This window comes from Poromitra crassiceps (genome assembly GCF_964638095.1).
Source record: "Poromitra crassiceps genome assembly, chromosome: 29".
NCBI classification, from domain to species: domain Eukaryota; kingdom Metazoa; phylum Chordata; class Actinopteri; order Beryciformes; family Melamphaidae; genus Poromitra; species Poromitra crassiceps.
This window is the reverse complement of record NC_139641.1, coordinates 3,482,208-3,508,729: the sequence shown is the minus strand read 5'-3', so window position 1 is coordinate 3,508,729 and position 26,522 is coordinate 3,482,208. Positions and strand designations below refer to the sequence as shown.

Genomic DNA, 26,522 nt, shown 5'->3' with positions numbered 1-26,522 from the left:
GTTGGATGCAGTGTATAGCTTCAAAAACAGGCAGTGATGCAGCTGTTCAGGATGCTCTCTATAGTGCCTCGGTAGAAGGAGCACATGATGGGAGCCAAGGCTCTCGTTCTCTTCAGCTTCAGGAAGGAGGTAGAGGTGCTGATGTGCTTTCTTGGACAGTGCTGCAGTGTTGGTGGTCCAGGAGAGGTCCTCACTGATGTGCATATGCAGAAATGTGGTACTGCTCAACCGCTCCACAGCAGTACCCTTGATGGACAGCAGGGGGTGATGGGTGTGGATTCTCCTGAAGTCGATAACTATCTCCTTTGTTTCCTCCAGAATAAGGAAGAGATTATTTGCACCTGAGGGAAAGTGTCCCAGACCCAGAGAGAGATCTGCAGCATGCAGTAACGTAGTGTATCAGACCCAGAGAGAGATCTGCAGCATGCAGTAACGTAGTGTATCAGACCCAGAGAGAGATCTGCAGCATGCAGTAACGTAGTGTATCAGACCCAGAGAGAGATCTGCAGCATGCAGTAACGTAGTGTATCAGACCCAGAGAGAGCTCTGCAGCATGCAGTAACGTAGTGTATCAGACCCAGAGAGAGATCTGCAGCATGCAGTAACATAGTGTATCAGACCCAGAGAGAGATCTGCAGCATGCAGTAACATAGTGTATCAGACCCAGAGAGAGCTCTGCAGCATGCAGTAACGTAGTGTATCAGACCCAGAGAGAGCTCTGCAGCATGCAGTAACGTAGTGTATCAGCATAAGAACTCTCATGGGTCTTGCGTTGAAACTACTAATCCATGGGCATGAGTAAATTGTAATAAAACCGTGCCCACTGAGCTACCATATTGTTTTTGTACCAGGTGACCCCTGGGGTGTTCCACAGTTCTCCTTTCTAGATTAATAATGCTGCCGTTTGTTGAATATTCACTCATTCAGCACAGGAATGTGTCAATTGCTTTTGTTGTTCTTGTCAATGGACGAGTTTTATAGAGAAATCATGAAATAACTGTTGCGATGGTGCAGTGTGCCGCAGTGGCGGAAAATGGTGTTACAATTTGCGATAGGTTTGGATGGAAACCCAACTATTCAGTTCACAGTTCAAAACCCACATGATTCGTACAGTAGAATCACGTTGTCATGGTTACGGGCAAGACTGAGTATCTTATCAGCAGTGTCCACTGATGGAGAAAAACCCCTCGAGGATTCTTTTCTTTGACACACTACTTGTCAAGGCAAAAGAAAGGACTGAAATAAGAATATGATTTAAATTATTATACAATTTAAGTGTTCGTTCTCCATCTTGTGATGTGCATTCAAACCATGAGGAAAGCATAATAGAGTATGACACTGTTCATGAAACCAACAAGCAATGTTTATTAACTCATTCACCGCCAATGACGTCTTTGACGTGTTATCAGAAATAGCCCTCCCCGCCAATGACGTGTTTGACGTGTTTTTGTTTTTATTACTGCAGGGCGTAGTTTAAACACTTCCCCAGCCTGTCACATGGTATCAGGTCCCTATCATCTAAGACAACACGTGAACAAACACATACCGCAGCTGTTGTTTTGAAATTGAGCAGGAGGAAAAGCAGAAAACTGGTAACGCTTCCTTGTGCAGACAGGAGAAACGCCATTGAAACGCGCCTCGGCGCGCTGTACGAGCTGGAGTCGCCTTCCTCTGTGCCAGCCGGGAGAAAGTAATCAAGAGATGTGTTTGATCAGATCGGAGGAATGAGGAAATGATCGATCAGTTTGCGAGGGCGGTGAGGACGTGTTGAATAGCCGAGGGGAAAACGGGAACGATCAGATAGCAGGGGATATGACAGGGAGACATGGACGAGGACGGGTGCAAAATAAACACACAACAGCAAGGCACAAGGCAGAAGCGGGAGTCAGAGCAGCCCGCTGTCCTTTCTCAAGAGCTATTCAGTTGGTTCATGTAATCGCTGGGCTGCGTGCCCTCCAGTGTTGCTCCTGGCCAATCCCAGCGCCACAGGGCGTGGTTATTGCTTATCATATGTGGGGTTAGAAATCTAAAAGGGGGATCGTGTGTGTGTCTGTCTGTCTGTCTGTCTGTCTGTCTGTCTGTCTGTCTGTCTGTCTGTCGGTGTGTCTGTCTGCACACTCACTCACACCGAGTAAACTGTATTGTTGAATGTAAAAAAAAAGCACTTCATGTGTATATATATATATATATATATTTATTTTTTTTGTCATTTGTGTCCTAACGAATAATATTTACATGTCTGATGTCAATACAGTTCAAAATAAAAGAATTGAGAGCGAGTTCTGCATGAGATTGTGTGCATAAATACATAAATGCCATTTTCTGCAATTTCTTTTCTCAGAGAGACATTTTGGGGGAAAACAGGGTGTATATAAATGGCTATAAGTAGAGTACAGAACATGCTAAAAGCTCACTTTTTTTTTCCTGGTGAACCCAGAGACGTACATCTTCATTTTGAGGTATTGCAAATCACTCTGGTGCTAATAGATAATTTACTGTGGGTCTTGAAAGATGACCAACAATTATGAAAATCTTTGGCCTGTGCTAAATATTGGCAGTCCTAAACTGGCGGTGAATGAGTTAATGCAATGTGAAACATGATACGAAGAGATGTGATCCACATATGAATTGTATTTGTTTTTTTTTCATACTTGACTTTTGCACTTTATCATGTTATTGTATTTTGTGATCATATAAACGTCTTGGAAACGGGTGTCAGCATCCCTCTTATCCTATTTGTCTGATTTTACTGTTCAAAACCGATAGAGAAAAAAAACACACACAAACACACAAATATTGGTAAATGTGTAGCTTAGAGCTTAGAGAGGGTTTTGTTTTGTCCGCTCTACTTTTTAACTTTGCTCCATTTTAAATTTGTCATAGTCTTACACTACCAGCCTGATTCAGATTACTTCTTTCATTGATTGATTGATTGATTGATTGCCTTTATTTACCCAGGGAAGCCTCTTGAGAGCAAGCCCTCATTTTCAAGAGTGCCCTGCTACAAAAGTACATATACAAAAAGTTTCAGACAAACAGGACAAGTGATAAGAACAATCAAAACAACAAGGTCAATTTAAAACAAGTAAAATCAAAACAGAGCAAATTACAACTAGAGTCCGTCGACAATAGAACAATTAGCTAAAAACATGTGCATCTCTCACACAAGGTGTCGCGAAGGAGTGCCTTGAACGAGACCAGAGGAAGTAATTGATCCAATTTTATAATGTCCTGCAGTGAATTCCATTTGACCGGAGCATAATACGAGAAAGCAGTCTTTCCTTGCTCGGTCCTCACACGCGGGACACGCAGCCTGATGTAAGACTGTGAGCGTGTGCCGTAGCGATTGCTTGCATGAGTGAGAAGTGAACACAGATATGGAGGAAGCTGACCGATTAGGGCTTTATAAATAAACAAAAGACAGTGCTGTTCTCTTCTGACTGAAAGAGAGGGCCAACACACCTTTTCATACAGAACACAGTGGTGAGTAAGAAATTTATCTCCAGTTATGAAGCGCAGCGCGCTGTGATACACGGCATCAAGTGACTTCAAGGCAGAAGATGAGGCATGCATATACACAATATCACCATAGTCAAAAACAGACAGTATTAGAGATTGAACCAATTGTTTTCTAGAGGATGCAGAAAAACAGGACTTATTTCTGTACAAGAATCCAACTTTCCTCCTAAGTTTTTTTACAAGGTGCTCAATATGCTCATTGAAGGATAGTTTGCTATCCACCCAGATACCAAGGTATTTATAGGATTCAACAGTTTCGATAGCTTCGCCTTGTAGGGTTACTATGCTAAGGCTGTCCATGATGGATGGGGACCTGGAAAAAAGCATCCATTTTGTCTTTTTGGAATTTAGAACCAATTTGAGGTTGAACAGGGAGTTTTGAAGAGCATTGAAGGCAGATTGTAAGCCTGCAACGGCCTGGGCGGGGGTATCCCCGACACAATATAAGATCGTATCGTCTGCATAGTAATGGACATTACAGAGCTCACTTGGAAAGAGAATGTTATTTATATAGAGCGTGAACAGGGTTGGGCCTGAGATAGAACCTTGAGGGACCCCCTTATTAATAGGAAGGGTGTTAGACCGCGTACTGTCTGTAACTATGGAATGTTTTCTCCCCGTGAGGTAATTGGAGAACCATGTGACTGATTGTCTATCTAAGCCAATGGAGGACAGTTTACTCAGAAGTATATTGTGGTCTACCGTGTCAAACGCCTTTGACAGATCAATAAAGATAGCCGCGCAGTGCTGGCGGGCATCAAGACAGTTTTGTATGTCGTTTATTACAAGAGAGGAGGCCGTTATTGTGCTATATTTTGGTCTAAAACCTGATTGCTGCGTTTGAAGAACACTATAAGAGTCCATGAATATTCGAAGCTGCTCGTTTACGAGAGCTTCCAGGACTTTAGCAAGACAACATAATTTGGAGATTGGACGGTAATTATCAAGAATACTCGGGTCGCCACCTTTAAATAAAGGTATGATTTGAGCGAATTTCCAAATGGAAGGAATTTCACCCGAAGTAAATGTTAAATTAAATAAATGCGCAATCGGAGAGGCTTTCAGTTGTGCGCTAAGGCGAAGAAAGAAGGGGGCAATATCGTCCTCTCCTTTTGATTTCTTAACGTTTAATTTAGACAATGCCTTTTGAACTTCACTAATGCTAACCGGGCTGAGAGAGAATCGGTCGTGGAAGAGAGGGGGAATCAAAGGGTCCAAGGAGGGTGGAACAGGGGGTAATGTTGTTGCGGAAGTCGAATTGGCCAATGACCTTTCAAATGCAAACCCGGCAGAGCTGAAATGACGATTGAAGGCGTCACACATTTGCTGTTTATCGGTGATAGAACCGTGCTCGCCGGTGATCTGAGGGGGAAGGGCAGAACTAGGTGCATGTTTTAAAGATTTCACTATTTTCCAAAATTTTGCTGAATTTTGCTGGGAATCATTGAGTGAGGCTAAGTAATAATCAGATTTGGCCTTTCTGATTATGGCAGTGCATTTATTTCTTCTCATCCTGAAGTGGGACCAGTCTGCTGAATTACCAGAAGATCTGGCATTGGACCAGGCTGAGTCCCTGAGACGTAGGGCAGATTTCACAGACTGTGTGAACCAGGGACTGGAGCGATTTTTCACTCTTAGATTTTTATACGGCGCGTGCCTATCAGCTACTGAGTTGAAAACAAAAGAAAAATGAGCTGAGGCTAATTCAGCATCAGGAATTAGACACAGCCTCTCTAGATCCGCGTAATAAAGATCATGCAAAAAGCCCTGCTCTACAAAGTGCTTAAAGTAACGTTTTCTTATATAGTTACTTTTAGATTTACTAATTTTTGTTTGTCTGATACATCCTATAGGGCAGTGATCACTGATGCCTTGAGCGAATACCCCACTTTGGGGATATTTGAGTGGTCTGTTGGTCAAAATTATGTCTATCAAAGTGGATCTGGAGGGGTGTTTTGTATTCGGCCTTGTTGTGTGTTGAATGAGCTGTGTTAAATCTAATTGAATACAGAGCTGTTTTAGACTGAAGGAGGACTCAGTCAGCCAGTCCTGGTTCAAGTCGCCAAGGAGAATGAATTCAGAGTTAATATGTTGTGAGAAGACCCTTCCGAGGTCATCAATGGCCGTGCTCGGGGCGGAGGGGGGGCGGTACACACCTGCTACCGTTATGTGTGAATCGCCTCCCGTGCAAACATCCAAAACAATGCACTCATAACACTTGGGAATGGAGGAGGATGACAACACATGTGTCACTAAGTGCTCTCTGACATAGACTATAACTCCTCCTCCCTTGGCTCTCCTATCCACACGAAACAAATTAAAATTAATAATAGCAACATCAGAATCCTCAGTTCTGCGGGACAGCCATGACTCAGAAATCACTAAAACGTCAGGAGAGGCATCATTGATTAAAATATTTACCAAGTCCAGTTTGGGGAGTAAACTCCTAACATTTAGGTGCATGAATTTCAGGCCATTAGCGACCTGAAACTCTTGTGTAGATGCCAGATCGTCCAGTTTTGTCCGTGTGCTGCTGGGGAAAATAGGGGGATTTCTGGTAGGAACAGTTGTTAAGTTATTGTGGTTAATGCCAGAATGTGAAGTGCGGCGTCGGAGGCGCACCCGGGAGATGTGAATGAGGGGAATGTTTCTTACTGTTCGATGATCGGGTGTTATCGCTGCTGGCACCTCAGTTGCTGACTGGCAACTGGCAACTGGTAGTTGGGCTGTTGCTGCTGCTTGGGCCAGACGTGGTGGTAGCTGGGCTGCTGGGCTGCTGCTGCTGCCTGGGCCGGGTATGATGGTAGCTGGGCTACTGGGCTGCTGCTGCAGCCTGGGCCGGACGTGGTGGTAGCTGGGCTGCTGGGCTGCTGCTGCAGCCTGGGCCGGACGAGGTGGTAGTTGGGCTGTTGCTGCTGCTTGGGCCAGACGTGGTGGTAGCTGGGCTGCTGGGCTGCTGCTGCTGCCTGGGCCGGGTATGATGGTAGCTGGGCTGCTGGGCTGCTGCTGCAGCCTGGGCCGGACGTGGTGGTAGTTGGGCTGTTGCTGCTGCTTGGGCCGGACGTGGTGGAAGCTGGGCTGCTGGGCTGCTGCTGCTGCCTGGGCCGGGCGTGGCGGTAGCTGGGCTGCTGCTGTAGCCTGGGCCGGACGTGGTGGTAGTTGGGCTATTGCTGCTGCTTAGGCCGGATATGGTGGTAGCTGGGCTGCTGCTGCAGCCTGGGCCAGACGTGGTGGTAGTTGGGCTGTTGCTGCTGCTTGGGCCGGACGTGGTGGTAACTCGGCTGCTGCTGCAGTCTGGGCCGGGCCTGGTGGTAGCTAAGCTACTGCTGCTGCCTGGGCCAGGCGTGGTGGATAGAGCTGGCCGGCCTGCTGCGGACCCAGGCTGGAGGCAAGCCACTGCCGCTGCAGGAAATAGTCTGCTGCTGTGGCCTGGAGGTGGCAAAGTCACTGCTATGGCCTGGGTAAAACATGATGGTAGCAGGGTTGTTGCTATGGCCCACTGGCCCACTGGCCCCCCTAGCAGGCCCACTGCTGGGGCCTGGGGAGAGCATGATGGTAGCTGGAATGTTGCTGTGGTCTGGGAAAGGCCATGTGGTGTCAGGGCTGCTGCTGAGATCTGGGCCCAGTCTAATTGCTGGGCTGCTGCTAAGGTTTGCCCTGGTGTTTGCCAGACTGCAGTAGCTGCCTGGGTTTGGCTAGGCAGCCGACTGCTTGCTGAAGGACCAGGATTCAATTGAATATCCCCACTTAGCAGCAGCAAACACAACATAAGACTGTAGGCATGCCCTCTGCTTTTGGTAGCTTGTTTGCTATCATTGCCAGAAGTTATATTGTAAATATCTTTCTGCCAGAAAATTGAATAAGCAATGAAGTGTCCATGTCCAAAAAACATCAAAGTCGGTGTTTCATTCAAAAGTGCAGAATGTTCAAGAGTAGATGTTTGATTTCTTGCCAAGCAGAGGCCTTGGGTTGGAGGAACAAGCAGAAGCCACAAGCAAAGTAGCAAGGTCCAAACACATGAGTTTACTCTGTACCTGTTGGTTGAATCTTGTTTCAGAATCCTGAGTTTCCTTGATTTGAAAGCTTTATGTGGAAGAACATCAGCTAAAACTGATAAAATCCAAGGAAAAATGTTAAAAAGGAGGATATGTGTGGAGCTCAACACACCACACCTGCCCTCGGCGGCCATTTTAAACCACTGATCATGATGATTTTTAAAAGCCAACCGTGCCATCACTGAACCACCAGCGCCATCTAGCTGTGGCATCCATTTAGAGCTATTGACCCTTCTCACGGGGGCCATTTTGTGTCGAGAAGGCAGGGTAAACACAGGTGCAAGCAAAACACTAATGAGGGTTTCCAACTTCCATGATTGGAATTATTTGGAAACCCTCATTAGTGTTTTGCTTGCACCTGTGTTTACCCGGCCTTTTCGACAGAAAATGGCCCCCGTGAGAAGGGTCTAGTGCTCACATATTCTGTCGAAAAGGTCAGACAGAAGCAAAGCGTTAATAAAGCATGTTCCACTCATTTAGCATTTGCCAACAGACAGAGGGGCAATGTGGTAGTCAAGTCACTATATCTTGAGTCCAATTCGAGTCTCGAGTCTTTCAATTCCAGGGTTCCTATGCAAGTAGGAAAAGTATCGAATGTGATTTTTGTATTTTCCAGGTCTGGAAATGTATGGAAAAAGGAAAAGGGAGTATGGAAAAATATTTGTTTCCAGACTATGTCTATTGTGAATATCCATTTTTCTAAATAATAAAATTCTGAATTTAAACAAAATAAATGTATAATAGAAGTGTTTTTTCATGGCATCAGAATGTAACATACATGTTAACAGTTGGATTTTAAAACCATTTAAATTCGTTACATAATAAACATCTAGCTGTATTCCCAACCCGGTCTCACTTTCAAAATACACCGATTTGTAACGACCCCTCTGTGTATTATTGCCAACGCGAAAGGTAAGATGCCGAAGGACCGTCTGGAGGTCACCTCGCGGTGAACCCCAGTTGTCTTGACATAACACTCTGAGGTTTAAGTAGGTAAAAGGTGCACTAGGGAGAAGGGGTGGGAGTGGCGGACCCGCTCGAGACCTGGTTCGAATCCCAACCCAAACCATAACCCTAACCAAGTTGCTTTGTTGCCTAAACCTAACCGTTGTTTTACTCACCTTACCTAAACCTAGGCCTGCGCAATAATTAAATATGATCATGTATCATCTTTAAGTGGAATCATATGTGATGATATGAAGATATTTTAATATCATGACACATGTATGATGTCTAAATTGATGATGAAAAGCACATTTTCCAGCCCTACATATCACATGTGGCTTTGACTACAACTGAACATTTAGCCCACTTGTAGAAAATACAGGCATATAATTATACAGTATAGTGTCACTAATTAGTGAAGACGTTAACTAGCGTCGTAGCACGGCAAACCCAGGGTTAAACCTGAAGTTACTAATCTAATCTTGCTTCGTGGTATAGGCCTCTGGGCCAGCCAGGTAATGGGGGAGTCAACAATAGCTACTCATTTACATTAACCACTCCCCATCCACTCAAGCTGTCAGTCAGCACTGACAGATGGACTGTCCCATGGGTTTCATACACTTTCTGTAATAAAACATCTAAAAGCAAAAATCTTATGAAATGGGGTTCTGTGGTCTAATTGTTATCAGTTCAATAATAATAATAATAATAATAATAATAATGATACTATATCCAACAAAACTTCTTTAGATATTTCGAATTGATATTGAATATTCTTGCAATTTCTAAAAAGAAACAATCTGTCATTGATTTGATCATTGTATGTTTACCATTTAGGACTTTTTAAGACCTTTCTAATACAACTTGAAATGATGATTAATACCAGTTTAAATGTTAAGCCCAAACTAAGTGAAATGAAGTGAAATATACCATTCAGTCAGTTAAAAATGAACAGTGTAAAGAAACGACAAACATATTATCCTAAAAGGCATTTGATAAGGGCTTTCAGAAGCAACCAGCAGATAAATAAACAAACAACTGATGGATGAGTGTGGCCACAGCCTACTAGCAACCAGCAGGCTAGCTAGATCAAGCTAGCTATCAAAGAGTATTCACGGCAAGAGTGGACAACTGTATGCTTTAATTTAGGCAGTAGCGCTACCACCATTTTGGCACAGAAATGTCTCCTTGGCCAACAAGACAACAAAGACGGACCAAAATAGCAGATTGTGCACAATGCATTAACTGTCACTTCTTATTTGAAGTCCTTTGCTAACAACGTTAGCCGTAGGCCATCCAACACAGACAGACGGACAGACGGACACACGCACGCACACACAAGTTGGTATGAAACTCACCACAACACAAATAACATCTCACGGCAGACACTAGTTGTTGGGTGACAATGAGGCATTCCGTCGATCTTGTTATAAATTCTTCAGGTAAAGAGGCCGGGCAGTACTCGCAGATACAGTTTTAAAAAGTGAATCCGCACAGACGCCTTTCAGCATTCATAAAAGCTCAATTTATGCTTTGTCTGCCGACAGTTTTGAAACGGTCGCCGACAGAAATGAGGACTTGAGTCGACACTTAAAGGAACACTCCGCCCAATTTTCAACCAGCTTTGTATCATTAGAACATCAGTAGTATATCAGAAAACTGTAAACTGTTTTGAAGTCTGTCATTTAATTTGACAGTTATTGAGTGTTAAAGTGTGGACCAGTGGTCCACACTAACTCCCAATTAATAACTCATTAACTCAAATCAACTCTCAATAACTGTCAAACTAGATGAATGATGAATAGTTTGACGGTTATTGAGAGTTGATTTGAGTTAATGAGTTATTAATTTGAGTTAGTGTGGACCAGTGATGTCACTGGTCCACACTTTAACACTCAATAACTGTCAAATTAAATGACAGACTTCAAAACAGTTTACAGTTTTCTGATATACTACTGATGTTCTAATGATACAAAGCTGGTTGAAAATGGGCGGAGTGTTCCTTTAAGTGTCGGCGAGCAGTGTCTGCTACCTGGTGAAATTTCTAGTGTCACTCACTACGTCACATAATGTCGCGCAAGTGTGATTGGCTATATAGACGGGCACGCGTTTGACTTCCTTGTTTTAGTTTTCGCTGAAATGAAATGAACGCGTCGCCACTATTTTTATCAGCATGTCCTTGATGTACTGTATGACTTCGGGAAAATCAGTCCTCGTCTCCAACTTCCAAATCTGAATGCCTGAACGCTTGAGTGCAAGTCCGAGTCATCAGTGCTGAAGTCCAAATCACAAGTTCTGAAAATGTCTCCAGGACTCGGATTCGAGGTCGGACTCGTACTTGAGTGCAACAATGCAGTGGGGACATCAGCACACCGGTAGATGAAACCAACACAGAAGATCAAGGAGACGAGACAGCCATTTAACTTCCTTACAAAGAGTTTTATTTAGTGCATTTCTAGTTTGTCCACAGCAGGAACCAAAGTATTAAGTGGATCTGTGCTCCCATTGGTTCACCAGAGTTCTGGTCCAACACCATTGGTCCACTCGTGTCCTGGTGCAATACTATTGGTCCAGTAGTGTTCTCGCACCCTCCCGTTGGTTCACTAGTGTTCTGGTATGACACTATTGGCTCACTAGTGTTCTGTTTTGGTCAGGAACACGTAAGACCAGGAAATTGGACCTTCAGCATGCTGCTACTGAGCAGAGGTCCACAAGCTTCCATGCAACGACAAACAAACAAACAAACATGACGACAACAGCAAACGCAAAGATAAACAACGGCGTTGGTTGTAAGAAGTAAACACGGAAGCCTATACATTATATATATATATAATATATATATATATATATATATATATATTATATATATATACAGTACACCTCATTTTAACCAGCTAGAGCCCTCTGGAGGTCTGTCTCATATACAACAGATCTTAAAAAGGTCAAATCTCGCCCACCCGCAGACACATGCGCACACACACACTCTCTCTCTCTCTTGCCCCCCCCATACACACACACACATCTCACCTATATGTACAGTGTGTACTCAACCACCACACACACACACACACACACACACACACACACACACACAGTCACACTTGCATGCAAACAAATTATCTGTCCTCATGAAAGTGTACAAGGAATACTTTATGGTTTTTGAAAAATATGACTTGACCCCATGAGCTGTGTGTAAACATAGCATACGATAGAGGAGATCCAGATCCTTCTCTCTTCCTCCCTTCGTCCCTTCCCTTGCCTTCTCCGTAGGGTCCTTGGTTTCTTCTCGTCTCCTGTCTTCACAGCAAGAACTTGGTTAACACTTGGCCTCTTTGGTTCTCGGTCTGTAACAGTCTGTCTGTTGATCTGCCTGTTTGTCTGTAACAGTGTCTGTTGATCTGCCTGCATGTCTCTCTGGAACTGTCTGTCTGTCTTGTTTGTGTGACTGACTGACTCTCTCTCTCTCCCTCTGTCCTCCTCAGATGTTCGGCTATGATACCAGGATTTATGGAACAGCAGTCCAGAGAAGAGTAGCAGATCTCAGAGTTCTGCTCCTCTGCAGACCGGAGCAGCAGAGCCAGACGGATTGATTGTCCTTGATTGTATTCACATCACAGTCAAGTCACAGTGGGGTCCGTAAGGGGAAGGACTACACTCCGGTCCTCCTCTTCCTTTTCTCCTCTGGCCTCTTCTGCTTCTCTATCCTCCTACCCCTCAATAGCCTGATGTGCGGGCATGTCTGCCTGAGATCTGTGTGTGTGTGTGTGTGTGTGTGTGTGTGTGTGTGTGTGTGTGTGTGTGTGTGTGTGTGTGCATGTGTGTGCGTGTGCCAGAGATGCTCACAAGTTATTTTTTGCAAGTCCAAGTCAAGTCTCAAGTCTTTGGTCACAAGTCCAAGTCAAGTCTCAAGTCTTTGGTCACAAGTCCAAGTCAAGTCTCAAGTCTTTGGTCACAAGTCCAAGTCAAGTCTCAAGTCTCTTATGGATGAGTGTTCTATCATCTGCTGCATGTCATCCGGTCTGCTTAGAACACTGCATAGCTAAAACTAAGGAATTCAAAGCATGTACTGTATTATCCTCACTCCGTATCTAGAATACAGTAGCAGCAATATTTAGAGATGACATTTGTAGACATTTCCTTAATGTTAATGCACCAAAAAAAAATACCAAATGTAATAAAGAAAAAGAAAGATTGTTCACAAGTCCCAAACCTTCAAGTCCAAGTCAAGTCTGAAGTCTTTGAAGGACGAGTCTCAAGTCAAGTCTCAAGTCACTGTGTGGGTGACTTAAGTGCGACTCAAGTCCAAGTCTCAAGTCCAAGTCCCCATCTCTGGTGTGTGCATGTGTGAGGTGTGTGTGTGTGTGTGTGCATGTGTGTGCATGTGTGTGTGTATGTGGGAGGGGGGCTAGGAGGAGTCGTTGTTGCTGGTGGGGGTCTTCCCTCCTCCGTTCAGCAGAGCCGAGGCGCTGCGGCTCTTCGTTGGTGTCCCGCTGCCTGACCGCGAAAACTCTGTCAGGTCATGGAGAGAGGGCTCCCTGTACATGGCCACTGCACACGCACACACACACACACACACACACAAAAGACAAGAATGACACTTTTGTTAGACATTAGATTAGTTAGTCAAGTCTAACACGCTACATCAGGGGTGTCAAACACACTGCCCGCCCGGGGGCCAGAACCGGCCCACCAAAGGGTCCAATCTGGGCCCACAGGATGACTTTGCAAAGTGTAAAAATTGCACTGAGAAGTCCCTCAATCCAATGAAGGCTAAAGACTAATTTATACTTATTGGAATTAAAGTGTCGCTCAAAACACACGGTGGCCGACAACAAATAAACTGTCGCCCATGGTGTTGCATTTATGGTATCCACTTACACGCTATAGCTCGTTGCTGCACGCTGAAAATGGCAAGTTGGATTGTTGGAAACTATTTTTCAAGGGCACTGCCGCTAAGCGCCGCCCATCACAATTCCATAATGGTGAAAAAGTACAAACTTTTAATGCGCACAGCAGCAGCAAAACGGACGCGTTTGAGCTTTCCTCAGCGTTACTACAGACAGTGGGTGTGACCCATATAAGTAGAAGCCAGGACCAAGCTGAATGAAACCAGCTGTTGAAAATGCATGCATCAATCAATCAATCAATCACAAACATTAGGGTATATCTAGAACAGACAGAGTGGCCAACAGGTACCAAGAACCTACATAACAAATAAATAAGATGACCACACAGCTAATCAGAATACATCGACATGACTGATTAAATCACTCACAGATACTAAAAGAAATAAAGGACAACTGTAGATATATACAAGTGTCAATCTGTATAAACGGTATCTGCCACGAAAATATAAGTAATACCGCAAACACATTAGAAGTAGCCTATGAGAGAAATATAAGAAAAATTTAAGAAAACCCCTCAGTCTAAATCTGCTTGACAGGAGCAGATAACCCATCTCAAAATGTGTAAGCATGACCAATCACATATCAAAACAAGATCAAACCACTTATAAGAAACAAGAGAGCAATAATCCTTCATTTAAACCCTTAGGATGCTCAGTCTGTAAGTGGTGTATCCAATATGCTTCTCTCTGGAGAAGTTTTCTCTCCCTGTCTCCTCCTCTCAGAAGTGGCATTATTTTGAGATTTTTGGATCGGCACCCAGTGACTTTCTTTAAAACGTTGGGTTGAGCACGCCAGTTCGTTGTTTAATTCCATAATGGTGACCAGACTCCTCTGACGGAAGGGAGGGGAAGGCTGGCCAGCGAGAGTAAAAAAACTAAATACATGCTCTTTACAAGGGCTGGTTTACAGCCAGGGGATCTTGCTAATGTTTCTACCCTAAAGGGAACAGCCATAGAAAAGGTCTCATCCTATAAATATCTTGGGCTATGGTTAGACGAGAAACTCTCTTTTAATGTGCACATTGGGAACCTCACAAAGAAACTTAAAATAAAACTTGTTTTTTTCTTTCGTAATAATAAATGCTTGATTGATTGATTGATTGACTTTATTTGGTGAATGTCAACAAAGAAACAGGGAACACAAATACAGATACAGACAATCACCGAGGATAAAAACACAATAAAGCCGTAGCATAAAGCATAGGCTTGTTTCCATTGCGGTCCTCTGAACAAACAACATAAAAGGGACAAACACAACACACGAATGGGTATCACCTTCAATACTCAAATTAAGATTTTTAACATTATTACTAGATTGAATAGAAATAAAGGCAATAAATGCTTCTCTTTCGAGGCTAGAAAGAAACTAGTTCAAGCCACATTCTTGCCTATAATAGACTACTGTGATATAATATACTTGCATGCTGCCTCCTCCACTGTGTGCTATATCAAATGATAAGTTGGTCCTCTCTTTACCTTTGGAGGAAATTGCACATGTCTTTATATATAAAGCCATCCTAGGGAAGCTTCCTCTATATCTCTGTGGTCTACTTTCCTTTGCTTCTAGCAGCTACCATACCAGGTCCACTAGATGGCTACTCTTAAAAACTCCCAGAGTGCTCACTGAACTAGGAAAGACGGCCTTCTCTCACTATGCACCTCTGACATGGAATGGACTACAAGAACTCATCCACTTAGACACCCTGGTCTCGTTTGGTGAATTTAGAGAGCCGCAGAAACGAGTCCGGAAATCATCGATGCTAACACTCCTGGTTCTTCACTGTTTTCGCCTATGGGAGTTTTGAATGGGTTTTTGGCGCGATGCTTCTAATAATCTCTCTGGGCAACGCTGGCTTAATCAAACGCGAACCAGTGTTTAGTAATAACATCTTCACACACGAGGACCACTTTTATGAGTTTTGAAGCTTTTACGTGCCGTTAAAAGGGCGGCTAGCTAGCAAACGGCTAAATGAGACTACACTGTTGAGTCGATGTGGATCAATAACGTCACCACTTCAAAGGACGAACACGGAACTTCTCTTTCCCTCACCTGGTTCAGCCCGTTCAGCCCGGGGTAATCAGTGCACACATCAACAACAGTCCAGGTTGAGTGCTGACGTGACGTGGAAGCCTATGCGACACTGTGTGTAGTTCTGGATTAGCTTAGCTCGAGGGTTTTACTTCTAGGGCTCGCATTTATGCTACAAAACTCATGAAAGTGGTCCTCATGTGTGAAGATTATCCGACTGAACTCTGGTTCATGTTTGATTAAGCCAGTGTTGCCCAGATACCTTATTTGAAGCATCGCGGCAAAAACCCATTCAAAAATCCCATAGACAGAAACAGTGAAGAACCAGGAAGTCCGGGACTTCCGCATTCTGACTACAAAAATACGTCATCCCTGCGCCCTGCGGCTCTCTATTGCAGATCGTTTTACATGAAGAATGCATTTGTTTTTCGTAGATTTGGGCCACGACTGTATCATCCTCATTCCCGACACTTTTATTACCATGTTGGTCTCTTGTGTTGTTTTGTGTGTGATGCATTGTATTTCGGATGCATGTACCTTTTGTTCTGTGTGATTACCTCATTTTATTGCTGCTGCTGTCTGTAAAAGAGATCTCGTATCTCAATGGGAATTCCTGGTTAAAAAAAAACCTTCCGCCAAGGGCCTCACAAACAACCCCCCCCCCCCCACACACACACACACACACACAAACTCACTACCTCCTCCTAAACTCAACTGAACTCCCCCCCCCCCATAAAACTGGAACTCATACTGTATCTAATGTAATGCCTGTCTAACTGGGACTGGTAAATTGATTGCCTGCACATTAACTTAGCCTGTAAATTTCATGTACATTCAAAAAAAATGTAAACTCTTACCTAACTCTGACTGTAAATTCATGTAAATCCACTGCCTATTTAACGTCTATTTAACTCAGTCTGTAAATCTCATGTAAATCCAACGTAAATGCATATTTATCATCCACAGAACACTTCACCACTGTACATATTGTATATATTTACTCGATTTGATTTGATTTGATTGCACTTGCAACTTTGTGATTGCCGTTAGTTATCTTCCTACTTCTTATCCCTGTATATTGATGTAACCGCTACGCTGCACACAGACACTAAGACAAATTCCTCGTATGTAACTTGCATACTGTGGCAATAAAAGTGATTCTGATTCTGATTCTGATTCTGAAAGGTTAAATAAAAATAAATAAATAAATAAAAATAAACTAGCACCTCACTGATTCATTCACCTGCGTGCCATCAACTCAATCACCTGTAGCATATACTGTATAAACACAACCATATTCCCTATTCCCCCTGTTTGCCTCAGTCATCACGACCCTCCCCCCCCAACCCTAAGTTCCTCCGTTACGGGCAGCACGCGCAGAGTCTGCATGTTCTCCCCGTGCCTGTGTGGGTTTTCCCCGGGTAGTCTGGTTTCCTCCCACAACAACAAAAGACATGCTAGTTACGGGCAGCATGTTCCCCAATATTCAATATTGATTTGCCATGTCAACACATTGATTGGGGTGTTTTCTTAGTGAGCTGACAAGCACATAAAGTCATGCATTCACACTAGTGATGCGCGGGCCGCAGTTATAACCGCGCTGACCGCGGATATCCCGCCCCGCGGATCATAAAAATAAACATTCTGATTAATAGCGGATGGGTTGCCGGCGGTTGAAACGATGTATCATTAATGAGGAAAAATAATATGAATTACGTTCTCTAGTCTATGAACGTATTTTAAGCTACATTTTTCGTCAGGCACATTCTTAGTCGCCTATTGTAGATCCCCCAAAGGACCCAAGGCTCCACTTTTCATCCATATATGGTCAATGATGTCACCCTCAAAAAGGAGTCTCCGCTGAAGACGTGTATTTTCCCATACAATGAGGCAATCAAGTAAACTAAACTTAAAGCTATAGCGTTAAGTAGTTAAGTAGTAAACTACATGAGGGCAAGTGGTGGACTGGACATAATACAGCATGGAAGTTTATTTGGAGTCTTGGACTGCAGCGATCGCACCAACGGCAGCAGAAAGCGTAAGTTCGCTCCTTTTATAGCATTTATAGCGTTGGGTGCATGGCAGGCGTGGATCTATAAATAGTATTGTCACTGGGGCAATCCATGCGGCGATCCATATGGTGGAAAGGTTTTCTTGCGTTCACTGGGGGTGAGGGGGTGCCGCTGTGTCCCGGCCTGGCCTTCCCTCCCACGCCATATGTGGGCGGGGGCCGGGTCGGGGGGCATCGGTGCTCTTCATCACTGGTCGAGGGCTGCCGGTTGGTTTAGAACAGCTTAGGTAGGCGATAGATTAGCTACAGCCTAAGGCTGACCTGTTAGTGTTCAGGCTAAAATCAGACTAGAGCAGGGTAGGATAGGCCAGATTAGGCTGTAGATTAGCTAGATACTATGTCCCAGTTAGTTCTGGTTAATGCTTAGAGTAGTCAGTTGTCTGATCTTCTCCCCCCCCCCCTCTCTTTCCCCCTTTCCCCGCTTCTTCCCTTCTTCCCCCTTCTTGTTCTCCTCTCTTTCCATGCTCTTTCCTCCCCCACATCCCACCGCCCCCCCCTCCCTTCTCCTGCTCTCTCCTCATTCTCCCCCCCTCTGCTCCTTCCTCTTCCTCCTCTTCTCCCCTATTTTCCTGAATCCCTGCCACTTCCTGCTCTCCCTTCTCTCACATTCCCCCTGCTCTCCTTCCCCTGCACCCTCCCACCCCTCCTTCTCTGCCTCTCTGTCCTCCCCCCTCTCTCACATTCCCCCTGCTCTCCTCCCCCTGCACCCTCCCACCTCTCCTTCTCTGTCCTCTCCTCCTCCACATTTCCCATTTTCCCCCCACCCTCGCCCTAATCCGGGCCCGTATCCTACTCCCTCCCTCCACCCTAGACCCTACCTCTACTCTCTGTCCTCCCCCCTCTCTCACATTCCCCCTGCTCTTCTTCCCCTGCTCTCCTTCCCCTGCACCTCTACTCTCTGTCCTCCCCCTCTCTCACATTCCCCCTGCTCTCCTTCCCCTGCACCCTCCCACCTCTCCTTCTCTGTTCTTTCCTCCTCCACATTTCCCATTTTCTCCCCACCCTCGCCCTAATCCGGGCCCGTATCCTACTCCCTCCCTCCACCCTAGACCCTACCTCTACTCTACCTCCCCTGTACCCTCACATTCCCACTGCTCTCCTTCCCCTGCGCCCCCCCACCTCTCCTTCTCTGTTCTCTCCTCCTCTCTGCCCTCTCCTCCCTCTCACATTCCCCCTGCTCTCCCTCCCCTGCACCCTCTCCTTCTCTGTTCTCTCCTCCTCCACATTTCCCATTTCTCCCCACCCTCGCCCTAATCCGGGCCCGTATCCTACTCCCTCCCCTCCCTCAACCCTAGACCCTATCCCTACCCTGGTTCTCCCTCCCCTGCACCCTCATCTCTCCTCCCCTGTTCTCTCCTCCTCCACATTTCCTATTTTCTCCCCACCTCCCCCCTCTCCTCCCTCCCTCCCTCCACCCTAGACCCTACCTCTACTCTACCTCCCCTGTACCCTTCCACCTCTCCTTCTCTGTTCTCTCCTCCTCTCTGTCCTCTCCCCTCTTTCACATTCCCACTGCTCTCCTTCCCCTGCGCCCTCCCACCTCCCCACATTTCCTATTTTCTCCCCACCTCCCCCCTCTCCTCCCTCCTCCCTCTCCCTCCCTCCTCCACTCTCCTGTTTTCTTCAAATGTTCAAATGTTATCTTTATTCTGTATATTCTTGTTATTGTGTGTTAGCTAGAATCAGCTAGACATACTTTCTGTGAAGCCCTCTGAGACATGCTTGTGAATTAGGGCTATATAAATAAACTTGACTATGAAATAATTTGCGTGGAATTATGGCGGACAGACGGTTCATGCATACACCCGGATTAGGATGGCATGAAAGCTCACCCGCGCATCTCTAATTCACACAATACAAAACAACAATGGAAAGAGCATGATTTGACACTACTGCATCTTAATACATTACTGCAACGCTGTAAACATCATAGGAAGGGGAGGAGGAGCAACACTATAGTGTTTAAAGTGCTTCAAGTGCATTATCTGAATTGTACAGTTAGGGCCTGTGTCCACCTAGCGTCTTTTCATCAGGTCCAGCGTCTTTTTTCAGTTGTTTCCAATGGGGGGAGAGCGTATGCAGGCGCACACGGACGTCAAGAGAAAGTGCGCAGCGCCCAGCGTCTATTTTCACAGCGCTCCGGCGTTTTTGTGCGCCCGACTCCCAGCGCTCCCAGCTGAAAATAATTTAACTTTTCAGAAAGACGCTGGTGTCGGGTGCTCCTTTTCTGGCAACTAATCACATGGAGAAACTATCGCAACAGAGACAGAAAGGCTCAATTGTGGGAGCAGATTGGCTAGACACTTAATATTTCTGGTGAGTGTTGTGCTTACTGCTTTTAATAACGTAGCCTACCTGTGTTGTTAGCTTGCTAGCTGTCAGCTATCAAGCTACTACCGCACTGAACTAACGTTAGTTTGAGACTGCTTCCTTGTATATTGTGCGCTGGGATCAGCTAGGTCGCTAGGTCAAAGACGCTAGGTGGACACAGGCCCTAGTGTGTAAGATTAAGTGTGTTTAGAAGGCGGACAGCTTCAGGGTATGTGCTGTTCTGAAACCTGGATGTTTTGGTCTTAACACTTCTGAATCCCCGTGCCTTCGTGGATTTTACTCCAGTTTCCTCCCACAACAGCAAAAGACATGCTAGCTAGGGCTGGTGTTAGCATCTGCATAATCCTGCATCTCTATCCGCTGCTCACAGGAGCCACGGGGGCTGATGGAGCCGGGACTCCCGTGAAGCCGAGCTTCACTCAAAGACGCTATCCCCACCCCGAGTCTCAACCCCCGGGTTCCTGACACAGCCTCACCACGTTCCCGAAGGAGAGACGCTGCCCACGTCAACCCCATTCACAACACAAACACTCACTTACAATAAATGATCTTTTCGTTCAAACTATGGTCTGTGTTAGTGAAATAGACCAGTTTAACAGCGGGGAAATCCTGCGGTGTTGCATGTAATTGTTCCTAGCTCTTTCATGTATTATTTTTATACTAGGCTAATGGCACTTGTATTCATGTTATCCGTTTATATTTTTGATATGAATAAAGTAGTTGAAGAAAAAAGAGAGAAGGGAAAAAAGGGGGTGGTTCCTGAGAGGGACAAACTGATTGGTTGCTTTCAGAAATGGTGCAGAGAGCCGAGCGACCTTTGAACTCTGTCCTCTCTTTCCTCCAGTACCTGCTGGCACACTCCAATATGACCTTTGAACTCTGTCCTCTCTTTCCTCCAGTACCTGCTGGCACACTCCAATATGACCTTTGAACTCTGTCCTCTCTTTCCTCCTGTACCTGCTGGCACACTCCAATATGACCTTTGAACTCTGTCCTCTCTTTCCTCCAGTACCTGCTGGCACACTCCAATATGACCTTTGAACTCTGTCCTCTCTTTCCTCCGGTACCTGCTGGCACACTCCAATATGACCTTTGAACTCTGTCCTCTCTTTCCTCCAGTACCTGCTGGCACACTCCAATATGACCTTTGAACTCTGTCCTCTCTTTCCTCCAGTACCTGCTGGCACACTCCAATATGACCTTTGAACTCTGTCCTTTCTTTCCTCCAGTACCTGCTGGCACACTCCAATATGACCTTTGAACTCTGTCCTCTCTTTCCTCCAGTACCTGCTGGCACACTCCAATATGACCTTTGAACTCTGTCCTCTCTTTCCTCCAGTACCTGCTGGCACACTCCAATATGACCTTTGAACTCTGTCCTTTCTTTCCTCCAGTACCTGCTGGCACACTCCAATATGACCTTTGAACTCTGTCCTCTCTTTCCTCCAGTACCTGCTGGCACACTCCAATATGACCTTTGAACTCTGTCCTCTCTTTCCTCCAGTACCTGCTGGCACACTCCAATATGACCTTTGAACTCTGTCCTCTCTTTCCTACAGTACCTGCTGGCACACTCCAATATGACCTTTGAACTCTGTCCTCTCTTTCCTCCAGTACCTGCTGGCACACTCCAATATGACCTTTGAACTCTGTCCTCTCTTTCCTCCAGTACCTGCTGGCACACTCCAATATGAAAGTGATGCATCAGCGATCTCTTCCTGCCACGAGGGCTTTGGAGAGAGGTGGCTTCATGGTCACCCTCTCATGCCGTGAGAAAACAGCCGGTGGCACATTTTACTGCCCCCAGTGGGAACTCCCTTTAAAGGAGCTTTTTGAACCGACGAGGCAGACTTTTCTTAAAGAGTAACTGTACACCAAAACCACTTTTTCACAAACCGATGGGAATTTGGTAGTGGTGTTGATGGATTCGGGTAAAAATTCTGACATTAATTTTAGTTTGATTGATTGATTGATTGATTGATTGATTGAATTTATTCAATGTTTGGATGAGTAATGTTTCGGTAGCGTAGACGGTAGCGCAGTCGCCTCACAGTCAGAAGGTCCTGAGTTCGATTCTCGCCTGGGACACTGTGGGCGCTGTGGTTGTGTTCCCCCCCATATCTTCAGTGCCTACTGCCCAGGTGGGGTATCTCGTCGTAAGGGCCTTTCTCTCTGTGTGGAGTTTGCATGTTCTCCCCGTGCTCCCCCAGGGGGTTCCTCCGTATATAACCCCCCCCCCCACTAAAAACATGCAGAAGATCAGATCGTCATCGTCATCCGACCAGTGACGACAACATCCGAAGTTGGTCCCCGGGCGCTGTACGAGAAAGCGACCACTGCTCCTGGCCTGACCCCCGGAGGAAAGGACAAGCCTGGATGGGTTAAATGCAGAGGACACTTTTCACCGGCCACCGTCAGCATGAGTGTGTTGTGGCCGCATGCATGTGTTGTGGTGTTCGTGTGACAATAAAAGACGGGCTTGTCCCGTTACGAGAGTTTTTTTTTTTTTTTTACGAGAGTACATGGGACATAAAATACATGCAGCCATCAACATCAAGGATAAAAACACAATAAAGTCCGAGGACTTTTTTTCATTGTGGTCCTTGGTGTCAGACATACAGTTCAAACAACATAAAAACAAACATTTATACATAAAAAACATACGGCCCTTTTATGAAAATGTTTACCTAGTTAAAAATACTAAAAAACAGATTGATCAAAAAACAATATAAAATTAAATAAAAGAACCAATCCTAAAATAACACACAATTTCAGAACTTAAAACCACCAGACTGTCTCAAATAAATTAAGAATACATTGATATTTACCCTGATGTGCCATTGGCCATAAGCCAGTTTTTTAGGGTGGACTTAAAAGTGCACAAGGAGTTAGTCAGCTTCAGGCTATCGGGTGGTAGGCCGTTCCACAGTAGAGCTGCTGAGTATAGAAAGGAGTTTTTAACCATGCAGCTCTTGAATTTGACGGGGACAATGTTGTGGGAGCTTCCTCTGGTGGAGTAGCTGTGAACATCACTGACCTTGGTGAAGTACTTTTGGAGGTATTTAGGGACCGCATTGTGCACGATTTTGTGGACCAAGCACAACTTTATCTGTTTGACTCTCTCCTCCACTCTGAGCCACTTGAGGCTGGACAAGTGTTCCGGGAGAAGGTGAGTCCTGGGGTGGAGAGAGAGTAGCAGCCTTGCTAGTTTATTTTGGGATGTCTGAAGTTTATTTTTGAGGGCCTTAGTAATGCCAGTGTACCAGGAAGCATAATCAAAGTATTAGTCGTGTGCTTTTGTCCAGAAAAGAGGAAAGTCTAGCCATAAATTGTGTTTTTTGGTTTACTTTGGAGATGGTTTTTGAAGCCATACTCTCACCGGATATTTTATTATCCAGGATGCATCCGAGATAAGTTACTTCCTCTTTGTTGTCAACAGAGATGTTGCCGACTACGATGTTGAAACCGGGGGATTTTTTGAGTTTTGGCGTTTGAACCAAACAGAATTCATTCGGTTTTACCGAGGTGGAGTGATAGCTTGTTGTCTGCCAGCCATGTGCAAAGTACTTGAAATGACTTGATGTGAGACTTCAAAATGTCAACACCAACCAATCTCCCGATTTTGAAAACCTGCTTTCGGAGGATGATGACCTCTCTGCTATCATATGAAACTAGAAGACCTAAGGAGGATGTAGCAGGCTCAGTTTGAAAGGAGTGACCTCTCTGCTATCATATGAAACTAGAAGACCTAAGGAGGATGTTGCAGGCTCAGTTTGAAAGGAGTGACCTCTCTGCTATCATATGAAACTAGAAGACCTAAGGAGGATGTTGCAGGCTCAGTTTGAAAGGAGTGACCTCTCTGCTATCATATGAAACTAGAAGACCTAAGGAGGATGTTGCAGGCTCAGTTTGAAAGGAGTGACCTCTCTGCTATCCTATGAAACTAGAAGACCTAAGGAGGATGTAGCAGGCTCAGTTTGAAAGGAGTGACCTCTGCTATATGAAACTAGAAGACCTAAGGAGGATGTAGCAGGCTCAGTTTGAAATGAGTGACCTCTGCTATCATATGAAACTAGAAGACCTAAGGAGGATGTAGCAGGCTCAGTTTGAAATGAGTGACCTCTGCAATCATATGAAACTAGAAGACCTAAGGAGGATGTTGCAGGCTCAGTTTGAAATGAGTGACCTCTGCTATCATATGAAACTAGAAGACCTAAGGAGGATGTTGCAGGCTCAGTTTGAAATGAGTGACCTCTGCTATCATATGAAACTAGAAGACCTAAGGAGGATGTTGCAGGCTCAGTTTGAAAGGAGTGACCTCTCTGCTATCATATGAAACTAGAAGACCTAAGGAGGATGTAGCAGGCTCAGTTTGAAAGGAGTGACCTCTCTGGTATCATATGAAACTAGAAGACCTAAGGAGGATGTTGCAGGCTCAGTTTGAAAGGAGTGACCTCTGGTATCATATGAAACTAGAAGACCTAAGGAGGATGTAGCAGGCTCAGTTTGAAAGGAGTGACCTCTCTGCTATCATATGAAACTAGAAGACCTAAGGAGGATGTTGCAGGCTCAGTTTGAAAGGAGTGACCTCTCTGCTATATGAAACTAGAAGACCTAAGGAGGATGTAGCAGGCTCAGTTTGAAAGGAGTGACCTCTCTGCTATATGAAACTAGAAGACCTAAGGAGGATGTAGCAGGCTCAGTTTGAAAGGAGTGACCTCTCTGCTATCATATGAAACTAGAAGACCTAAGGAGGATGTAGCAGGCTCAGTTTGAAAGGAGTGACCTCTCTGCTATATGAAACTAGAAGACCTAAGGAGGATGTTGCAGGCTCAGTTTGAAAGGAGTGACCTCTCTGCTATATGAAACTAGAAGACCTAAGGAGGATGTAGCAGGCTCAGTTTGAAAGGAGTGACCTCTCTGCTATATGAGACTAGAAGACCTAAGGAGGATGTTGCAGGCTCAGTTTGAAAGGAGTGACCTCTCTGCTATATGAAACTAGAAGACCTAAGGAGGATGTTGCAGGCTCAGTTTGAAAGGAGTGACCTCTCTGCTATATGAAACTAGAAGACCTAAGGAGGATGTAGCAGGCTCAGTTTGAAAGGAGTGACCTCTCTGCTATCATATGAAACTAGAAGACCTAAGGAGGATGTTGCAGGCTCAGTTTGAAAGGAGTGACCTCTCTGCTATATGAAACTAGAAGACCTAAGGAGGATGTAGCAGGCTCAGTTTGAAAGGAGTGACCTCTCTGCTATATGAAACTAGAAGACCTAAGGAGGATGTTGCAGGCTCAGTTTGAAAGGAGTGACCCCTCTGCTATCATATGAAACTAGAAGACCTAAGGAGGATGTTGCAGGCTCAGTTTGAAAGGAGTGACCTCTCTGCTATCATATGAAACTAGAAGACCTAAGGAGGATGTTGCAGGCTCAGTTTGAAAGGAGTGACCTCTCTGCTATCATATGAAACTAGAAGACCTAAGGAGGATGTTGCAGGCTCAGTTTGAAAGGAGTGACCTCTCTGCTATCCTATGAAACTAGAAGACCTAAGGAGGATGTAGCAGCCTCAGTTTGAAAGGAGTGACCTCTGCTATATGAAACTAGAAGACCTAAGGAGGATGTAGCAGGCTCAGTTTGAAATGAGTGACCTCTGCTATCATATGAAACTAGAAGACCTAAGGAGGATGTAGCAGGCTCAGTTTGAAATGAGTGACCTCTGCTATCATATGAAACTAGAAGACCTAAGGAGGATGTTGCAGGCTCAGTTTGAAATGAGTGACCTCTGCTATCATATGAAACTAGAAGACCTAAGGAGGATGTTGCAGGCTCAGTTTGAAATGAGTGACCTCTGCTATCATATGAAACTAGAAGACCTAAGGAGGATGTTGCAGGCTCAGTTTGAAAGGAGTGACCTCTCTGCTATCATATGAAACTAGAAGACCTAAGGAGGATGTAGCAGGCTCAGTTTGAAAGGAGTGACCTCTCTGGTATCATATGAAACTAGAAGACCTAAGGAGGATGTTGCAGGCTCAGTTTGAAAGGAGTGACCTCTGGTATCATATGAAACTAGAAGACCTAAGGAGGATGTAGCAGGCTCAGTTTGAAAGGAGTGACCTCTCTGCTATCATATGAAACTAGAAGACCTAAGGAGGATGTTGCAGGCTCAGTTTGAAAGGAGTGACCTCTCTGCTATATGAAACTAGAAGACCTAAGGAGGATGTAGCAGGCTCAGTTTGAAAGGAGTGACCTCTCTGCTATATGAAACTAGAAGACCTAAGGAGGATGTAGCAGGCTCAGTTTGAAAGGAGTGACCTCTCTGCTATCATATGAAACTAGAAGACCTAAGGAGGATGTAGCAGGCTCAGTTTGAAAGGAGTGACCTCTCTGCTATATGAAACTAGAAGACCTAAGGAGGATGTTGCAGGCTCAGTTTGAAAGGAGTGACCTCTCTGCTATATGAAACTAGAAGACCTAAGGAGGATGTAGCAGGCTCAGTTTGAAAGGAGTGACCTCTCTGCTATATGAGACTAGAAGACCTAAGGAGGATGTTGCAGGCTCAGTTTGAAAGGAGTGACCTCTCTGCTATATGAAACTAGAAGACCTAAGGAGGATGTTGCAGGCTCAGTTTGAAAGGAGTGACCTCTCTGCTATATGAAACTAGAAGACCTAA

General features: G+C 45.0%; 1 protein-coding gene across 1 annotated transcript in view; it reads right to left on the bottom strand.

Annotated features, from left to right (window-relative positions):
* Positions 1 to 12,924: 12,924 nt before the first annotated feature.
* LOC310799922 (fibroblast growth factor 13-like) overlaps positions 12,925 to 26,522 on the bottom strand; it is a gene marked incomplete at both ends in the record, with an annotated part of 31,987 nt that continues 18,389 nt past the window's right edge. The window contains one exon of the mRNA XM_083662530.1: positions 12,925 to 13,067. Within this exon, the coding sequence (XP_083518656.1) occupies positions 12,925 to 13,067 (143 nt within the window). The remainder of the gene's footprint in view (positions 13,068 to 26,522) is intronic.